General features: G+C 59.6%; 1 protein-coding gene across 2 annotated transcripts; it reads left to right on the forward strand.

The window, feature by feature from the left end:
* Positions 1–1,196: 1,196 nt before the first annotated feature.
* ETNK2 (ethanolamine kinase 2) lies at positions 1,197–19,019 on the forward strand (the record flags this gene model as incomplete). 2 transcript variants are annotated; one of them, XR_013997121.1, is made up of 9 exons in its annotated part: positions 1,197–1,451; positions 3,032–3,291; positions 6,101–6,223; positions 11,519–11,661; positions 12,487–12,570; positions 14,835–14,980; positions 16,471–16,544; positions 17,929–18,641; positions 18,864–19,019. XR_013997121.1 is itself a non-coding variant. In XM_081111926.1 (8 exons), 8 exons carry the CDS (start codon positions 1,197–1,199, stop codon positions 17,999–18,001), a joined length of 1,158 nt encoding a protein of 385 aa, XP_080968052.1. In that variant the 3' UTR covers positions 18,002–19,019. The 2 variants fall into 2 exon arrangements, 1 of the variants encoding a protein (XP_080968052.1); XM_081111926.1 differs by having other exon boundaries at positions 17,929–19,019.
* Between the last annotated feature and the right edge of the window lie 1,087 nt (positions 19,020–20,106).

Consider the following 20,106-nt stretch of genomic DNA (forward strand, 5'->3'; position numbering starts at 1 on the left):
CCCTGGCCTGAAGTATGCAGCCCCCCATCATCTCCTACACTGTCCAATAGGATAACCACATACGGCTATTGGCATTGAAATTAACTGTCACACTAGTCATATTTCAAGTGCAGGAGAGTCACATGGGGCTGGTGGCCGCTGCACTGGACAACACTGTATAGAACGTTCCCATCAGCACAGAAGTTCCTCTGGGCAGAGCTGGATTCTGCACAGCAGGAGTGATGGGGCCTTGGGGGCGAGAGGTTCCGGAACAGGACAGACAGACAACTTGGGGAAGAGAAAAGGGCCCCTTCTCTTTAGGAGTTTTCTGGGTGGGGCAGTAAGAGCTCCCCCACCAGGCTGGTAACTAGTGAGATACCCATGAGCACCCCACCCCCAACATGCATCCCCCAATGTCCCCTCTGTGTGTGTGTGTGTGTGTGTGTGTGTGTGTGTGTAGGGCGATATTTGCCTGGGGGCTTCCCTGCAAGGAACCGCCATAGAAATGCGGCAGGGGCTGCAGAGCCTTTTCCCAGGGGTCCAGGGACTGGAGGCAGAGAGCTGGGCAGAGGTGGGCCACCCAATCTTCTGGGTCGCGGCCGGATTCCCCGACACAGAATGGGGTGGGGGCGCAGGAAGAGCCCCTCTCCCCCCGGCCTGCCCCAGAGAGAGAGGCTCCAGCCGAGGTAGGCAGCCACCTTACTGCCTCGAAAGCAAGGGAGCAAGCCCTGGGTGGAGGTGGGGGTGCCCCAGGGTGCGGGGGAGACGGCCCGAGCCGCAGGCCCTCCAAGCGCCCCGCCCTCAGTCAAGGCCACGGCCCCGCCCCGCCCCCGCTCTTGCGTCATGTCCCGGCCCCGCCCCCACGCCCGGGCCTCCCCTGGGGGCGTCCCCCCGCCCCGCGCTCCAGGCTCCAGGTAGCGGCGGCCAGAGCGGCCGAGAGCGGCTGGGAGCGCTTCCCGGCCCGGGGCCGCGCGGGGGAGGCGGGCGCGGAGGGGGCGTTCCCACGGCCCCCGCCCCGCGGCCCGCGCCCGTGATGTCACAGCCGCGGCCGGGCCCGGCGTCCCCGGGGCGGCGGGCGGCGAGGAGGCGGGCGCGGCGGGAAGGGGCTCCCGAGGCATGGCCTGACCCCGGCCCCTCCCCGCCGACGCCGCCCCCCAGCCGGCCCCCCTCCGCCGGGCGAGCGTGCGCGCGGCGGCTCCGAGGGGGCGGCCCCGGGAATGGCTGCGCCCCCTTCGGCTCCCGTGCCGCGCTCGCCCTTTTACCTGCGGAGGCCGGCGCCCGGCCCGCAGTGCCCATGGGGCATGGAGGAGAGCGCGGCGGCCGGCGCGCGCTGCCGGGAGCCTCCGGGCCCCCCGCGGGCCGCCGTTCCCTGCTTCGGGATCTCGGTGCACCCGGACGACATCCTGCCCGGCGCCCTGCGCCTCATCCAGGAGCTGCGACCGCAGTGGAAGCCCGAGCAAGTTCGGACCAAGGTACCCGAGCGGGAGCGCGGGCGGCGACCCCGGCATCCCTGTGGGCGCAGGTCCTGGGGGGCGCGGCGCCGAGCAGGGGGATTGGGGCGGGGGGCTGCATGTGTGTTTCCTGGTCCGGCCGCCTCTCGCGCCCTCCACACCCCCCTCCACTCGGGCTCGCGGGCGTGCACCCCGGAGGTCCACCTGCCCGCTGTCAGCGTGCTGCGCGCGGCCCCATCCTCCCCCCCGCCCCCCTGTCGCGGGGCCCTGCTGCCCCCCTGGCTGCCCCCCGCTGCCCCGGGCGGGCGTGTACCCAGCGGGCAGGAAGCCTGCGGGCTGGAACTTTTCAGGAGCCCCCACACTCACACACGTTGCTGCCCCTTCTGCACCAGGTGGTGTAGCAAAGCCTCCAGGCTCTGAGCAGCCCCTGCCGGGCCCAGAATTCAGCTGGCCCCTGCGCTGTGTGGGAGTCCTCCCCATCTCCCCTGGCTCTGGCTCAGCCTCCCACCCCACTCTGAGACACACACACACACACACACACACACACACACACACACACACGGCGCCTCCCACACCCAAATGGACACATGCGCAGGGACACGGAGATGGACACAGAGACTGGCACTGAGGAGTCTCTGGCTGGCACCCCAGCTGACCTGTGTCCCCTGAAAAAATGTGTCGCCTGCCCACCCTCCCATCCCTTCTGGGAGCTGCTTATGGAGGAATGGCCCTGGGGAGGCGGGAGGCACCTGCAGCTTGTGCTGGAGTGGTAGTGGCTCCTCCTCTGGGAGGTTCTGGACCAAGTGTGGAAGCTGACAAACCCCTCTTAGGAGAAGGGTGGGTAGGTAGCATTTCAAAATAAAAGATCTCCTCTGGAGTATGAGTGCCAAAGCATCAAGCTGGCCGGAGTTAATCCCGCTACTGGCCTAGCATGCTGTCTGCCGGTCCCTCCCTCTTAGGGCCTCAGTTTCCCCACCTAGATTGGTTTAGAGGCCCTCTACAAGGCCCCTTCCAGCACTGACACTGTGCCCTATAAATGCCATGGTTCATTCCTCCTCGTCACCCCCTTGGGGAACCTGGTCTCCCAGCCCAGGGTCCACGGTCTCTTCCGGTATGGAACGCAGAGGCCCTAAGGAGCTCTGGCCACCAAAGCCGGGGGGCGGGGGGCGGGGGGCGGGGTGCCAACCTCAAGACTCTGGATGGGCAGGAGGGACAGCAGAACGCCCTCTGCCTACAGGCGGTGAGAGTTAGCCGGGTGGGGATGTACTCGTCCTGGGTGATCCTCTGCCACATCCTGGTCAATGGAGGTTTCCTTCAGGGCCAGGATGGAGGAGGAAGGAGAGAAGGGAGCTTCTAACCCCCAAGTGGTGTGCAGATTCCCCACACAAATCCCATCCCTGGAGGTAGGCCCAGGGTGCCTGGGCTGAGCCAGAGCTGCCACCGATTTTTGAACTCGCTCATCCATCCCAAGCGTTGAGGGGTGTTGAGCTCTATGTTAAATGAGTGTGAAGGACGGGGTTCTGTGTGGTTGTGGGCAGCCACGGGGGGCAAGAGCAGAGATCCTGCCCCACGCAACCTGTGCTGCCCTCTCCCCATGCCAGCGCTTCACCGACGGCATCACCAACAAGCTGGTGGCCTGCTATGTGGAGGAGGACATGCGGGACTGTGTGTTGGTCCGGGTGTACGGGGAGCGGACGGAGCTGCTGGTGGACCGGGAGAACGAGGTCAGGAACTTCCAGCTGCTGCGAGCTCACGGCTGTGCCCCCAAACTCTACTGCACCTTCCAGAACGGGCTGTGCTATGAGTACATGCGGGGCGTGGCCCTGGGGCCTGAGCACATCCGGGAGCCCAGACTCTTCAGGTGAGGAGGGTGCCAGGGCCCTGTTCATCTCCACGCTTTCTTTCTCAGGCCTTGGGCTGGGGAATCCTTGGCCAGCTTCCATGGCGTAGAGTGGAGCCCATGAATGAGTCATAAAATCTGTGAGCTCCCTGAAATTGCATGAAAAATGGGAGTGTGTATGTGGATAGCTATGCAAAGAGGGACGATAGCTTTGTGTAGGTTTTCAGTGGGGTCTGCTAGGCGTTCTCAAGGGAGGCGCTTGAGAACTTAGGTGAACGTGGGAGCAAACAAGGCACCTGGTCCCCTAAATGCGGCAGGGATCCTCTTCCTGGTCCATGGAAACATCTCAGCCTTGGAAATGAAATCTGAGCCAAATCCCCAGCGGGTCAGGGAGTTTTGTTCCTCCCCTCCTGCCATGAGCTCAGGTGTGCTAGGAGAATGGCCGTGTTAGTAGCCCAGAGAGATGCCATCCCTCCCCCAGTGCGAGCTCCTTCCAGATGTCCTGACAAGGTGGGAATGCAGGTTTGGGGAGCTGCTGAGCTTCCAGAGGCTCACCGAACCCATGGTCCCCAGCGAGCCAGTCCTGTTCAATGCCTAGATCGATAGGACCTTCAAGCCCTGTGGCTGTGGGGCCTGGTGCACTGTTCTCTGTGCTGGGCAGGGAGGTTGGGCAGGATCCACCGCCCTCCCTCCAATGCGATGGCCATGTGCAGGGCACTCAGACCAGAGTGAGTTCCCAGGTGACACTGGGGACAGTGGCACAGGGGTCTGCCCAGGACCCTTGTGCCGGGAGCTGGTCCTGTCCTGCCCACAGGGAAGGAACCTTCCAAGTTCTGAGGGGCAACAACAAAGCCCCCCGCCACCCCGCCCAGGGAGTAGACCAAACACAGCTTCTTTGCTCCCTCGCCTGCTGCCATTCGCCCCAAGTTAGTGTCCCTGGCCCTATTTGCAGGGAACCCCTGTCAGGCCCCCTAGGGACTTAGAGGGAGGGAATCTAAGAGCCCCCCCACTCCTCCCCAGGGCTCCTGAACGCTGCTTCTGGGGCTGCTGAGGCCCCAGCAGATTCCCTTGAGTCGTATTTTGTAGCTGTGTGTTTGCATCTGGGTTTGGGGGATACACAAACCCGCTTAAGGGGCATCCCAGGCTCCCCGCTGAGCAGCTCCACATGCACCCAGGCTGGAGAGGGAGGTCTGAGCAGGGCGGAGGGTGAGAAGCCCTGTCCTGCTTCCCCACCACCTCCTCCCAGCTCTTGTGCAAATAGCTCCGATATTGGCAGGTCCTCGCCACGCCCAGTCTCACCACCCCTGTGCATCTGATGCTGTCACTCACCCTCTCAGGCACATAATTACCATTGTCAGGAAGAGGAAGATGGATTTGGGTTCAATAAGAAGAACTTGACAATATTCAGGGGAAAGCCAGAAATTGGGCGAAGTGTAGGAGGTGGCCCTTCCTTGATACTCTTCCCAGGATAGACCATTATCTTCCTGGGATAAAGGTGGGTCTTTGAGGAAAGGCGGGGGTGGGGAGGGGGGGGCCTTTGGGAGCCACATCCCCGCGTGGCCCTGAATCCCACCCCCCAACCTGCGCCTGTTGAGGCTCTGCAGCATAGACGCCGCGTGTTGAGGTTAGCTTTCATTGCTATTCCAGACGGCATCCCTATTGGTATTCAAGGAAACACTCTGTTCGGAATCTTCCTTTGGGGAGGGAAGGCCTGGGTCTCAGGTCTGTTTCTCGCCTCGCCCACGCCCTGGGCTCCCTCCTCTTCCAGGGCCTCCGGCCTCTGAAAGCACAGCCTTCATCTCTCACCCACTCAGCTGCTGCCACACCCCCGTGCCCCCTCCACCCTTTCGGGAGGTGGGAGCCTTGGGGGCCTCCAGAGGAGCCCCCCAGAGTGGCCTGTTACGCTGTTGGGAGATGGCCTGCCCCTTCCCAGGACCTGGCAAGGGGCGGGGGTGTCCCTGGACAGCTCGGCAACAAGGTTTCAAACAGCCACGGCCTTTGTTGTCTTTCCTCGATTATTATTGGAGCAACAGGCAGAGGTAAAGGAAGCTTGAATGTTGGAGGCTTGGCAGCCGGTGGGGGTGGGGCTCCAGAGGGGGAGCTGGCCCAGGCCTGGGGGAGCCCAGCTGGGACCCACGCCTCAGATGCTGGGTCCTTATCAAGGCTCTCCCTCTCTGACGGTCAGCCCTCCACCCACCTCCCCCCTCTGCCAGCAGCCTTCCCCTGAGCTGCTTTCTCCTCTCCCCACCGCCCCTCCTTCTCTCCTGGGACCTTGGATAGTGTCCACAGGAGAACTTGAAAATAGAACGCTGGTTTGTTTTGCGTCCTTGGCACCCAGCCGCCAGCATCAACTCCCTGCCACAGAGGAAGGGGCTGCCCTGGGCCCGCCTGCGTCCCTCCCCACCTTGGCCAGGCTGATAAGAGGCGGGCATTTCTCCCTGCCTGGCATTACCACCCCTGATCCCTTGGTGCCCTGCGTTCACTTCCCCCTGGGGGTCAGAGTCCAAGGGGGGAGGAGAGGCACCGCCCCCATCCCCAGTGATCCCTCTGTCCTCAGTGGGTACATGACCTTGGGGTGGGGCAGGGTCACTGACCAGTGGCCAACATCCCACTGCTTTGCCCTTCTGCTAGGCCAGGTCTAGTTCTGGAAAAGGACCTGCTAGGCCAAAGGCCAAGCTCATTTTCATGCCTCCGCTGAGATGTAGAGAGAGCTCTGGAAAGATAGGTCATAGCCCCAGACTCTGCCCTCTGGCCAGCCCCCTCCTACAGCGTAGGGCCCCTTTCCGGTCAGGAGGGGCTGATGCTCTACCCTTCCTGTTTTTTGCTATAGGCTGATCGCCTTGGAAATGGCCAAGATTCACACCATCCACACCAACGGCAGCCTGCCCAAGCCCACCCTGTGGCACAAGATGCACACTTACTTCACCCTCGTGAAGAACGAGATCAGCCCCAGGTACGGGGGTCTGGGCGGGCTCCAGGCTGCCACGGCCTCCGCCGCCTGAATGCGATCCCGCTCCCCATTCCATTGCTGCACCCCACCCTGCAGGAGGGTTAGCCATTGCCAGGGAGAGTTGGGCCCATTGAGAAAGCTGAGGACCTGGGATCCACAGGTTTAGACCCATGCATGTGCTTCTTAATTCTTCTTTTTTTAGTCCTCACCTGAGGATATGTTGTTGTTGTTTTCATTGATTCTAAAGCAGCGGTTCTCAACCTGTGGGTCGCGACCCCTTTGGGGGTCAAACGACCCTTTCACAGGGGTCGCCTAAATACATCCTGCATATCAGATATTTACATTACGGTTCATAACAGTAGCAAAATTACAGTTATGAAGTAGCAGCGAAAATAATTTTATGGTTGGGGGTCACCACAACATGAGGAACTGTATTAAAGGGCTGCGGCATTAGGAAGGTTGAGAACCACTGTTCTAAAAAGAGAAGAAGGGAGGGAAGGAGGGAGGGAGGGAGGGAGGGGGAGAGAGAGAGAGAGAGAGAGAGAGAGAGAGAGAGAGAGAAACATCTATCGGCTGCCTCCTGCACGCAGCCTGACCAGGGATCGAACCCTTCAGTGCATGAGATGACCCTGTAAGCACTGAGCAACACCGGCCAGGGCTGCTTATTTCTTCATGAGTCTGCTGGTTGTGGCAGGGCCTAGGGTCAGGGACAGTGTCTCCCATTTTACTTAAAGGGCACCGAGGCTCAGAGCTCAGCTTTGCCCAGTGTCAGGGCTGCTTGAGCTGCCTTCTAGCCTGAGGAGGGAAGCCTGCCCTGGGAAAGGCTGTTAAAACCAGTCAGAAGTCAGCTCATCAGCTGAGAAGGCCTTGGGACACCAAGACTCCTGCTGCTTGTCTGGATGCCTCTCATCCCCTCGTGCCCCACCCTCACCCCCACCCCCGCCTGGCAACCTTGCTTTCCACCTTATTCCGACTGACAGCTCGCTGTTTCCTCTCTGCTCTTTTCATCACCATCATGACATCACCTTTCCCCAGATAAGACAGGACTCCCAGATAAGCCATCTGAGAGCCCTTCTAGCCTCCAGATACCTGACTCAGCCGCTTACTCTTGAGTGTTGAGTCAACAATGGGGGCAAGGAAGAAAGAGTGGTGTCACCCTGCCCGCCCCCCACCCCAAAAAAAGGCTTGAACACCGTTTTTCCAGATGTTCATGGGATGGGGTACACAGGTCTGAGGACAGGGTACCTCCTTCCCTCCTTGAAGATGACAAGACACGAATGGCATCTCTCCCGATCGTGTGTCCCTGTCACACTCGCGCACACAGGATGCCTTATCTGGGTCCTCCCACTTAAGGATTATCAGACGCTGCTTTGGGACTCTGTGTCCAGCATGGCTCATGTTCAGACCTTCTATGTTAAGTGTTATCTCTGGGACAGGAGCCGCCTTGCCTCTTGGGACTAGAACAGCACACAGGGTAGGATCCCCCGGCATCTCAGCCAACAGGACCTGAGATCCCCCAGCCCACCTCTTCCATTTGACAGATTAAGAAGCTGAGACCCTGGGTGGGGATAGGACTTGCCCAAGGTCATTGCCATCAGTGGCAACTCGAGGACTAGAGTCCAGGCCTGATGCTCAGGCATAACCCTTGCCACTGCAGCTTCCCTTGAATCTGCTGTCACTGTGTATCCTTTGCGGGGTTGGGGGGGGCGGGGAGCGGAGTGACCTTGTTGGGAGGAGAGTCTTCTCTGGAGAAGAGCTGACCAACTCCCTTTGTTCTTGTCACACTTTTGACCTTGGGCAAATCAACTTGCTTAACTTTCTTAAGCCTCTTTAGGGGGTGATGCCCGCCCTGCCCTTGCCCACGATACCCCATAGCAGGCTGTGATGAGCAACCACTCAGACAAGATGCAGCACCTGAGTCCTGTAATAACCCTGTCTCATAATTTTCCTAATAACCCTGATGTAGTCCATCCTTCATTTCACAAGCACGGATTGATTGGGATTTAAAACAATAAACATACCAAGGTGGCATTGGCTCTGCCCACAGAAGCTTAGGGACCCTCTGGGTAAAGAGGTCCTGCCCGTGCAGAGCCATAGAAGGAGGCAGGGTGTGTAGTGTGCACCAGGGGTGGGAGAACCAGGGAAGGTCTTCCTGGCAGAGATGGGAAGGGAGGCGCTCTGGCTGGAGGAGGTGGCCTGAGCACAGCTTGCTCGTGGATGAGGGGTAGACGAGTTGGCCGGAGCAGATCTTCAGGAAGGGTTGGGAGGGGTCTGGAGAGAGAGAGCTGCAGGGATCGTGTGAGCTGGAGCAAGCGTGTGAGGGGGCCTTGAAGGTCAGGTTAAGGAACGAAGATTCAATTTGGCTGCAGTGGAAAGTACTTGTGAAGGTGTTTGAGCTGGGGACTCAGGTCAGTAACCTGCCCAGGACGTGGTGGAGGTGGGAGTTAGGGCAGCAGGGATTGGGGTAGGGAGACCAGCTGGAGGAGTGTTACAATGGAATGGGCAACAAACAGTTAGAACTAGGTGAAAGGTGAACGTCGCTGATGTGCAGGAAGGTTAAATAGCCATCTCAGACGGTGAATAAAGAAAAATGGAATTTATTTAAGGAAACGGAGGCAGAGGATGAGGATGTCCAAAGGGAAGGGCTACCCAGCACTGAGCCAAAGGGTACTGGGTCCATGATGACGGCAATAACACACTTAGGACAGTGACACAAGGAAGATCATAGAAGAAGCCACAGGGGAGCCTCGGCTAGGCTGCTCTGGCTCAGGGAACCTGCCTGGGAGACAGGTTCAGGGAGTGGCCTGGGACGAGCTGCCACTGCCTGTTGCGCCCCTGGTTGGGGTCTCTTACAGGGAAGAGGGGGAAGGGAATGGCTCCTTGAAGGGAGAGCACTGCGCGGCTGGGTCCCTCGTCCGGAGAGTATGTCTCTCTCTTGCAGGTGGAAATCCTAGGGGAGGTCTCGGAGGGGGAGGGGGGCGGGGGAGGGGGCGCGGGGGGGGGTTCTCAATAGAATATTCATCAGCCTTCCAGGTGTGCTTTTTTAGGTCGTGGTCTCCACTGATTGGTTGCCGTCAGGGCAGAGCGTCATTAGTCAGTTTAGCTGGTTCTGAGGCAGCCAGGGTGGCATTTGTCTGGTTTTGCTGCTTTTCTGGGCCTGGAGCTGAAATTCAACTGAGGCCAAGATATTATCTTCGGGGAGGAAAGGTCATGATCAGCGATACGCTAGGGGAAGACAGATTACCTGGGTACAAGGGTCTTGTTTTCCCAATCCGATCCCGAGAGCTGAGTGGACACTGGCCAGGCGTCCGTCCCTTCATCAGGGAGAACCCCAGGCCCCGTCACCCGCCCCCGCGGCCTCGGAGGGACAGGAGCCGCCGCCTGGCGTGTGAAAGTCTCCGAGATGCCCCCCCCTGCCGGGCCCTCAGCCCTGGAGAGGATGGGGTGTCGGGGCTGAGGGACGCTGCGCTGGCGAGGGGCCAGGTGCTGGGGGAGGGAGGGAGGTCAGGACTGTTCCCACGGTAACCATCTGTGTGGCCTTGGGGTGGGTAGTGTGGGGTCAGACGGAGGTCAGGGCCTGGGCAGCAGGCACCTTGGATGGCAAAGCCATGTTTTTCAAGCTGAGACCTGGGCAAAGCGAAGGAGGCCTCCTCAGTTTTATCTTTGGATGGTCTCCGTCCAAGAAAAAGGAGACTCTTAAAAAAAAAAGGTAGCTTCTTAGGGAGAGCCAAGAGGGAAATGCATGCTATGCAGCCTGCGGCTACAGATAAACTCCAGTGAAGGGGGGGCGGGAGGCCTCCCTGGCAGCCCCTAACAGATGCCTGCGCTCCAGGGGGCACCGGGCCCTCGTGGTGAGAGGCCTGGCTTGATGCCCATCCTTGGACGGGCTGAGGCCCGCGCTCCTTAGTCAGGACGCAGAGGGTCTAGATGTACAGGAGACCCCTGGGACTGGAAGGAAGACTGCCCTTCCTTGAGCCTCAGTTTCCCCATGCGGCTGGTCTGGAGACCAAGGATCCTCTTTAGCTTTGACCTCCTCAAAGTGTGAGGCAGTCGGCCACTCGCCCATCTCCGGGGGGACGTGGGGACACGTTAGACGCCGAGGACTCTTCCACACACTCCAGTTCCTGGGCTGGGGGTGTGGGCACCCGTGGGAGCTTCGGGAGGACCTCTCTCCATCTCACCCCCCTGCACGTCCTCTCGCTGCCCTGGACGAGAGAGCACACAGGAGATGCCTGCGTGGAAACACGCCGCCAGCCCCTCCCCTCCTCCATGGGTGGTTCTGGGGTTCTTTCTAAGGGCTCTGCTGACTCCTTGGCTCTTCAATGTGCACGGAACCTGTGCTTCCTGGGGCCGCAGTTCAGAGCTTCTGTGCACAGCGTCTCCTCATCAGCTTCCCAGGCCTCTGAGGGCCCATTCATTCACTCCTCAGTGTGTGCTGTGGGAGCGGGTGGGGCAGAGGGGCTCCAGGAGCTTTGTTCCTGCCCTCAGGTGGCCCACACCCTCCTGGTTCCGGCCCTCAGGACTCTGGGACAAGGAAACTCACTCCTCCTTCAGGGTGGCAGGCACGATATCGGGGAGCTACACCGCCGGTGCTCCCCTCTGGACGGTCCCCATGCGCCCTGGGCCTCGCAGGAGGGAGCCCAAGAAGCACCTTCTTTGCTTGCTGCTGTGGCTGCATGGCTGCCTGTGGGATATGAAGTGAAACTATACGATCCCGGTGCCGCCGGCTGCCAGAGCGTGAGGGACACGGACCAGCACGTCTCTGCCTCCCCGAGAGCGTGCCAGCGCTCCAGCCCTGCCGGGCCCTTCATCCGAGGAACTTCTCAGGGAGCCTTGTTTTAGAGCGGCCCCTTCCCCAGGAGTCCTCCCTGCACCTCCCTGCGTCCTAAGAGCGGGTCTGTGCACCCTGCACAGCTGCCCCTGTTCTTACACGGAGATCAGTGCGTTCGGTCAGTCATCCTCACCCCCCATCCTCCCTGGGCCTCCTCAGGACCTCCCTGTCTCCTTCACGAAGTAGCAGGGATGCCCTTCCATCAGGGAGGATGGTGCTTTGCAAAATGCTTGGAAGCCAGTGTTTCCATCAGCTTCTTAGAGTAGCCACGGGTCATCAGGGCAGGAAGCCCGAGTGCCATTTTGCAGATGACAAAAGATTGGCCACATGTCCAGGTTCCCTCTGCAGCGCGAGGTCATGAGGGGGCCAGAGCTCAGGGCTTTGGAGGCCAAGCCCCTAGCCTGTCCGCCTTCAGCCACCCCCCCCTTCTCAGTCCCCCCTCCACCGTCCCCTCTCTCGCCCCCCAGCCTTTCCGCAGACGTCCCCACGCTGGAGGTGCTGGAGCGGGAGCTGGCCTGGCTGGAGGAGCACCTGTCCCAGCTGGGCTCCCCTGTGGTGTTCTGTCACAACGACCTGCTCTGCAAGAACATCATCTACGACAGCAGTAAAGGTGCGGCTGCGTCAGCCTGGGCGGTGGCAGGTCCTGCTCCCAAGGCTGGTCCCGGGACAAGACAGGAGACTTTTCACGTAGATCTTAAGTTCATCTGTAGGAGAGAAATGGAAAAGGAGCAAATTCCCCCTTAGAAAAGTCTGTGCCAGGAAAGGGCTCACCAGCAGGGTGTGTGGAGGTCTTTCATGTCAGGGCGCCCGAGCGACACCCCCCCCCCATAATGCTTTGGGCTTCCCACGCCTTCTCGGCTGTTTCAAGCCTTCCTGTGGCCTGACCTGAGCTTCCCCCAGGGAACCCTTCTGCTTTATTTTTATTATTATTATTATTATTAAATATATATTTTTATTTCAGAGAAAGGGACAGGAAGAGAGAGGTAGAAACAGCAAGGATGAGAGAGAATCATTGATCAGCTGCCTCCTGCACACACCCCCACCCCCACTGGGGACCAAGCCTGCAACCCAGGCATGTGCCCTTGACCGGAATCGAACCTGGGACCCTTCACTCCGCAGGCCAACGCTCTATCCGCTGAGCCAAACCGGCGAGGGCGGGAGCCCTCTGGTTTAAATCTGGCCCTCAACCATGCTGAGGACAGATGTCTATACTTGGGGAGAGCCCCAGGGACTAGCTCTGTGAGAGGGACAGCTGGAGTGGGGGAGGGCAGGTGGACGGATGGACAGACAGAAGGAAGCAGCTGAAGAATGCTGCTGAAGAGGTTGGGTGAGGCCAGCTTGCTGCGAGGCCAGCACAGGAGTGGTGAACTGCGCACAGCGTGACCGGGCTTGTCCAGGTCTCCAGGGCCGACCTCCGCGCTTCTCTACCCCACAGGTCACGTCCGGTTCATTGACTATGAATATGCCGGCTACAACTACCAAGCTTTTGACATTGGCAACCATTTCAATGAGTTTGCAGGTGAGAGGGGCGTTGCTCTTTGGCCTGCGTCCAACATTCCCTCTGTATGTTGGCTGGCCAGGTCAGGGAGAGGATGAGAGGGGTCCTGTACTTGGGGGTGGAGCCTAGACAGCCCCTGTCCTCCGAAATATCCCAGCTCGGGGCGGGGAGGTGGATGGGGAGACACAGCCTGCTTTCGAGAGCGCCAAGTCTCCTGGGGGAGGCAGGACCCACCTTCACAGAGCTCACCTGTGGCCAGTCTGGCAGTTTGGTACAAAGTAGGAAGACATGCATACGTAGGATCCCTGGCTTGGCGTGTGACTTAGAAAAAGACCCCTTTCTCTGGGTACATGCAGCCCTCGCCAGCTGGGCCAGCACAGGACAACCTCAGCCTCGACTCACCCCCTTGCCAAGCTCCTTTCTGCCCAGTGCAACCTGCAGGCTTGTAGATGAGGGCCCAGCAGGCAGGTAAGGAGCAGAACAAGCTGTAAGCAGCTACTTGCCTGGGGCCATTATGAAAAGAACCTCGTTGCAACTAGTTAAAGTATGTCCTCTGCGGCTTGGCTCCCTGACTTTAAACCCTGGCTCTGGTGCTTGCTGCCTGGCCCTTGCCTTCTCTGTGCCTCTGTAGAATGGAGATAAAACACTAGGACCTGCTTCATAGTATCCATATGAGACACACACACACACAAGTATGGCACATACTAAGCAGATATTAGCACTGGCTGCTGATACCGGGACGGGGAGCCTTCTGCAGCCCAGAGACTGGAGCAGGGCTGGATGGTGGACGCGGAAGTGTTTCCTGGGAGTAGGCGGTGTGCACACAGAATCAGTGTGTAGGGAAACAGGGTGATTGTGCCCAGCTTGAGAGCTTGTTAAAAAACAATTCCGTAGGGTGAAAAGCTACGCCCTGACACTGGGGTTGGAGGGACACCCCAGGATGGCAGTGTGAGGTGCCCAGCAGCCCCTGAGGCTTAGGATAAGCCTCACCTGGCCCAGCTTCAGCCACTCCGCAGCCCAATCTAGGCCAATCACGACCCTTCTGGAACCCCAGCTGACCAGGTCTGTTGGCCTATCAAGTGCTAATTATACCTGAGGGTATGACTCCCAGGCACCAGAGGCTCAGCTGGGCAGAGCAGCTGAACTGTGGGGGTGGCACGAGCTGAGGCTGGCATCTGCAGGGCACTGGGGCCATGCATGCTCAGCTGCCAGGCCCACTGACCCTTCCAGAAGGGATCATTCCTAAGCATGTTAAGTCCTTCTCACCCACCACACAGAGCGAAGTCCAGCTGGAATTTCTCCCAAAAGGGCAGATTGCATCCTGCTCCTAAGTTGAGAATGAAGGAGGAGGACTGAGCATGGGGGGGAGGGGGGGCCAAGGAGGAGAGTGGGAGCTGGGGAGAGGGACCTCCAGGGTTCGTGGGAACCAGGGGGCCTGTTACTGGGAGCTGGAAATCGGTGTTCCCATCCTGAACCCACCTCTAACCAGCTGCCTGACCTTGACCAAGTATCTTCTCTCTGGGCCTTACTTTCTGCATCTGCACAAGGAGATTCCTCCTGGCCAGACTCTTGGGGCCCTGGGCGACCGAGTGTGTTTCTCCAGAAACCTAAGGGAAGCGAGGGAAGGAAAGAAGAGGGAGGAAGAGACCGGGGAAGGTGGTCCAATCCTAATTCTGTCTGAAATAAACTGCTGCTTTCTGTGCCAGCTCTAAAGCCCAGGCCTCTGCCGCTGTGCCCGGGATGTGCCCAGGTGCTGGGCCGGCAGCTTGAGGACTCAAGGAAGGGCAGGCCAGAAGGGATGGAGGCCACCCAGTCCTGGCTGTTCCCCAGTCGTCTGGAGAATTGGGTGGGGGCAGGTGCCTTGGAAGCTGCTGTGGACACTCTCCGTGATGTTTGAGTAGCCGGCCCACAGGAAGCAGCGTTTGAGTCACACAGAGCCCTTCGTTGGCAACGGAGAGATTTGGGCCCATGAGAGGAAAGGGCTTGTCCGAGGTTAACTGGAGGTCAGCATCGGACCTCAGACAGCTGAGCCCTGATGCAGTGCTGTGCCCCAAATGTGACATCGTGTTATATAGGGCACTGGGGAGACAGGGGGTCCCCATCACGCCCAGGACCATCCCTTGCCCCTCAACCAATCTGCTGCTCTCAGTGCCCCAGATGGGGTGGGGGTCGACCCTCTACACATTACAGGCAACCAGCAGGCTGCATTCCTAGGCCCTGCCCAGCGAAGCAGGGAACACCTGAGCTGGAGGAGGCCCCAGGTGATGCCGCCTCCCTCCCACCAGGTGTGAGTGAAGTTGATTACTGCCTCTACCCCGCGAGGGAGACGCAGCTACAGTGGCTGCGCTACTACCTGCAGGCACAGAAGGGGATGGCCGTGACCTCCCGCGAGGTGCAGCAGCTCTACGTGCAGGTCAACAAGTTTGCCCTGGTGAGTGCGTGTGGCTTGGTGGCTGGCAGGGAGCGGGGCAGGGCGGAGCCAGGAGGTGGGACAGGGACCCACCCCCAGCTCCTGCCTCTCACAGCCTCGTGGCGGAGGAAACAGAGCCAGGGCCAGGTGTGAGGTCCTGGGGAACCCTACCCTAGAGGTGAGATCGAGGAAGAGCCCTCTCAGGCACCCCCATAATACTAAGGTGCCCTGTTCCCTGCTTCCCCCCACCCCCTCAAGTCTAGGCTCTCCCTTTCCTGGAAGCTACTTCCAGGAAATCTCAGCTTCCTATTTTAGCAGTTCTCTCACTTGGACCAGTCCTTTCTAGTGTCTAACCTTAATCTTTCATGCTACAGTTAAACACACCCCTTCTTTTCTGTAGCCTTTGGAGGAGATAGAGAATGAGTGTTAGCTCTAATCCTCCTTGTTAGCGTCCCCTGCTGACTCAGAGCTCGGTAAGCCTTTCCCGCCAGGCTCTTCCTGCTCCGATTACTGTGCTGTCGGTTCTTGATCCGTGTGCCACTTACTCGGGGTCATGGTTCATGCCAGGTGTCCACTGGTGTGCGCTCAGGAGCATGCTAACTAGTCTTACTAGTGTCAGCCATGCGTAAGCAAGTCGGTCAGCTGCCCCGAATTTCACAATCCACCGAAGTTCAGAGGCCCTTTCTGTCCTCACGGCACAAAGCTGGTTCTCCTTCAGGCCCTTCCTCCTGGCTTGTTTCACTCAATGCCTTTCTCTTGCTAAAGTTTCCAGGGGTCACTCATACTTGCGAATTGGCCTACGCCCCCTTTAAGTCCTAAAAAGGCAGAAAGTGGAGGGAGGTACTGGATAGTCAACCCCAGAGCAAGCAGGACTTGGGCCGGGGTGGGGGACCCCAGCAGGGAAAGTACTGGTGTCACCGCTGTTCGTTGGGGGGCAGCCGGAAGCTCGGCTCTCTGGCTTCCTGAACCTGGGGTGACCTGGGCCCCTGGGCGCCTCTGGCTCTGGGGGAAGCAGTTGAAAGCTCAGTGCCCAGATTCTGGCTTCTTATTCCCACATCTACACTCATTTTCCAGCTCGACCACCTCCTGATAGAAGGTAGGGAAAGGTCACTTTAAGGGGCCGTCTAGCAGACCTGGCCTTGATGGCCATGTGGCTGGGGCACTGCTGAGGGGCACTAGCCCCCACCCCCTCCTGGACCTGTTGGCCTTGAAGCCTTGAGGAGGAGCTGCCCTGGCGCGGACGCCGGGGGTCACCTCTGTGCGGGCCGGAAGCACCATCTCGCTGACCCCCCGAGGGGGCTGGGGGGAGAACCGACTCTGCTTGCCTTCTGCTAGAGGGAGTGGAGTCCCCAAATGCCACCTGGTGACCTCGCCTCCTGCGCTGGGGAGACCCCACCGTGTCCCTGCCAGCGTCCCGGTTCTGTGTTTGCCAGAGAGACTGCGCCCCTGGTGTGCCCGGGGTCAGGGACGGGCTTGGGAGGATGCCCAGCCACCCTCTGCTCTGTTTGCAGGCATCTCACTTCTTCTGGGCGCTCTGGGCCCTCATCCAGAGCCAGTTCTCCACCATCCACTTCGATTTCCTCAGGTGAGACTCGGGGCCGGGAGGGGGGGGGGGTGGCGGGGGGAGGAAGCTGAGGGTGTGGGGGCAAAGGACAGCCCAAATGGAACGTCCAGAGTCCACGCCTCTGCTCACGTGTCCCCACCAGCCAGCCAGGGCCAGGGGTCAGTGCTCCGGGGGAGGTCAGCAGCTGGTGCAGCTCCGGAAGGAGCCTGGAGTTCATGCACCTGCCCTGCCTGGCGGGCGGGCGATTACACTTTCCCTGCCTCCTCCTGCAGCTCTAGGGCCCTGGCCACGGGGCTGGTGGGGAATTGGGTGGCTGCAGATCAGTCTGAAAGGTCATGAGCCCAGCCGCCATTCCTTAGCAGAGGGGTCAGCGTTCCCGAGTGGAAGTGACTTGCTGAGGCCACTGGGTGGTTTCGTGGTTGCTGTGGGGGCTGTCAGACCCCACTCCTCCTTCAGCGGCCCCCAGGGACGCGCTGCAGGCTGTACCGACATTGTACTCGGATACACTCCACGGGGGTGGGAGTGGGGGGTTACATCATGTGGGTACATACGCCCCTAAGGGCCAGGAATCACTTTGTTCTTCATTCTGGTCCAGTCTCCTCCCCATCCATCCTGGTTTCAAAGTGTCCACAGCCATTAGAGGTAGGCGGTCAAAGGCTCAATGAGCTACATCACCATCAGGATGGCTACTCTCAGATAAACAACATAATTGTTGGCAAGGACGCGGAGAAACATGTGGTCCGTGCAACTGTGGGAAACAATACTGTTCTTCCTCAACAATTAGAGTGACTGTGTGACCCACAAGCTCACTGCTGGGGAGGAAGACTGAAATCAGGGGCTCAAAGGGATACCTTGGCAGCATTTTTCACAATAGCCAGGAGTAGAAGCACCCCATGCCCATCGGTGGCTGAATGGGTCAACAAAATGTGGTGAATTCATGCACTAGAACATTATTCAGACTTAAAAGGGGGATCACATCACGTGCTACCCTATGAATGGACCTGAGGACATTGTGGCTAAGTGAAATAAGCCAGTTACAAACCCAGAAACTGTAGGATCCCCCTCTATGAGATAACTTCACAGGAACAGAAAATAGAGTGGTGGTGCCAGGGGCTGGGGCGGGGACAGGGAGAGTTGCCGTTGGAGGGGTATAGAGGTCAGTTTTGTAAAATGAAGTCCTCGGGATCTGTTGCTGAACTGTGAAACATCAAAAATGACCTTGTTGGAGAAGAGTAGGTTTAGTCTGTGCTGAGAAGAAAGTAAAATTATAATTGAAGTAAAAAAAAAAAAAAATCAGCCTGGGCTGGAGTCGACCTGCACAGACCTGGGTGGGCTGCGCTGGTGAGCGGCTGTGTGAGCCCCAGCACGGCTCCCCTCCTCACCCCAGCTCCCTCCGTCTCCGCAGGTACGCAGTGATCCGATTCAACCAGTACTTCAAAGTGAAGCCTCAGGTGTCCGCCTTGGAGATGCCAAAGTGACCCGCGCCCCCCTCCCTCCCCTCCCCATCTGCCTGGCAAGCTGGTTCTCCGGGACTTGGCTCTGTTCTGGGGTCTGCACCCTCGGACAAGGTGGGAGAGGGGCCAGGTGGGTATCCGGGGCGAAGGCTGCCAGCCCCTCGTGGGCGCTGCTGGTACCATTCTCTTGTTTGGAGGCGCTGATGGACCTAGCTCTGGGGGTCCCCTTGGCCTGGCCAGACCTGGGGCGGCAGGGAGTGCTTGCAGCAACCAGAACTCAGACCACAGCCGCCCCTGGGAAGCCAGCGTTCTCAGCTCCAGGCCAGGCTGGAGTCTGGGGGCTGCCTTAGCGGTGTCTTCGACCCCCCTGGCTTGGGGAGAGGGACAGTTGGGAGGGTCCTTTCTACCTCCAGTGCCCTGAGCCTGCAGCCACCTCCCACAGGCCCCATGTGGGAGGTGTGGCGCCCAAACCAGCACCATGCCAACTCTGACAGGTGGATGTACATATTTTGGGGGGTGGAGGGGGGGTGGGAGGGAGGGTTCTAGAAGGGTTTGAGACCTCCCTAGCAAACTGCCTCATCTGTGATGTTTCTTCGAGCCAGATCCAATCAAATAGCCCCTTCCCAAACCTCAGTCCAGGGGCTCATCCTGTGCCCTCTGCTCTGCGCTGTCCCTCTGCAGCCTGCTGGGAGGAAGGCCAGGGAGCGCCAACGTCCTGGGCCTCCGGAGCCTGGCTCTACTTCCTGCTGTGGCTTGGCCAGAAGGGAAGGGACAGCAGCCTTGTTCCTCCCCCTGCCTCCCCAGGATCGGTCTCTCCATGGCCACCCACTTGGGGTGGACTAGTGGGAGTCAAGCAGCAGGCCCGGGCCCAGGGCTCTCCTGGCAGGCTGCAGCCTGGGTAGGATCTGGCTGAAGGTGCCGACATCATTGTCTGACTCTCAACAGTCTCCACCTCCTTTCTGCCCTCGAAGCCTGGGCCCAAAAAGTAATTCATTTGTAAATTATCTTGATTTTTCTGCATTAAAATGGCCATTCTGGACCACTCTGTGTCTGAGTGCAGCTGAGGAGGCTTTGACTGGAGGGTGTGGTTAATATGCCTGTGGTGGTGGTGGGGCGGGGGAGTGTTCCAGCCCCCCTGGGGTCCCCTCAGGTAAGCCAGGTGTCCCCTGCACTGGATGCACCTGGCCTGCCTGGCCCTGGCTCCTGGTTTGGGGTAGATCTGGGCAGGGCTGGTGGTTTCTGCCTTTGACCATCTTGCTAGACTCAGTTGGCTCTGGGAGGATGTGGACTCCTAGAGCGTGGCTTTACCCAGAGGTTGAACCAGTGGGACACTGAAGGGTAGTGGGCCACTTCTACCGTGGTCCTCCGGCTCGGCTCTGCCTGGAACCAATCTGTCGCTTTCAGGAGGCTAGAGGGGAGGGAGGCAGGAGCTCCAGGTGAGCTGGGGTGCCCGTCTCAGCAGCCCAGATTGCTAGGGCTGCCTCAAGACTGGGCAGCAGTGCCTCCAGGCACCTCCCCCCCATGTGCCCCGTGCCCGTAGGGGCAGTATCGGCCCCTGTCAGGTGGACTCTGGCTGTTTGACTTTTGCCTGCAAAAGTGCCAGGGTTCCATGGCAACTGCTGAGCCGAGCTGGCCTGCCGCCGGAACTGCCTCCAAGGTCCCGGTGACCCGCTGTGGCTGGGCCCCAGTGGGCAGCAGGACTTTGCCCAGGGGTGCCAGCGGCACAGGGGTGGTGCCAGGTCTGGGCAGGGCAGGCCCTGAGGGTTCTCTGTGGGGTCAGGTGGTCACGGTGTAGGCCTCCTGTGGACTGAATGGCAGTGCCCGCTCTCTGTTCCTCTCAGATCCACCTCCGGAGCTGAGGGCAGGAACGACCATCCTCCCGGGCCTTGATGCCATAGTGTCGGAGATGGTGTTGCAGTGATGAGCAGGGAATGGCTGGTCCAGGGACCCCCAGGTACCGTTCTGGCCCCTACGGCCCCTGGTCCCCACACTCACGAGGGTGTTAACCTGCAGGCACCATCCTACTCCTTTGGAAAAGCATCCTTATTCCTCAATTCTCCAGGGAAGAGGGCAGGTGGGGCAGGCAGGGCGGGTGAGAGTTTAGGCCAGCGGTTCTCAACCTGTGGAAA

Source organism: Myotis nattereri, assembly GCF_964212035.1.
Source record: "Myotis nattereri genome assembly, chromosome: 18".
Taxonomy (NCBI): Eukaryota; Metazoa; Chordata; class Mammalia; order Chiroptera; family Vespertilionidae; genus Myotis; species Myotis nattereri.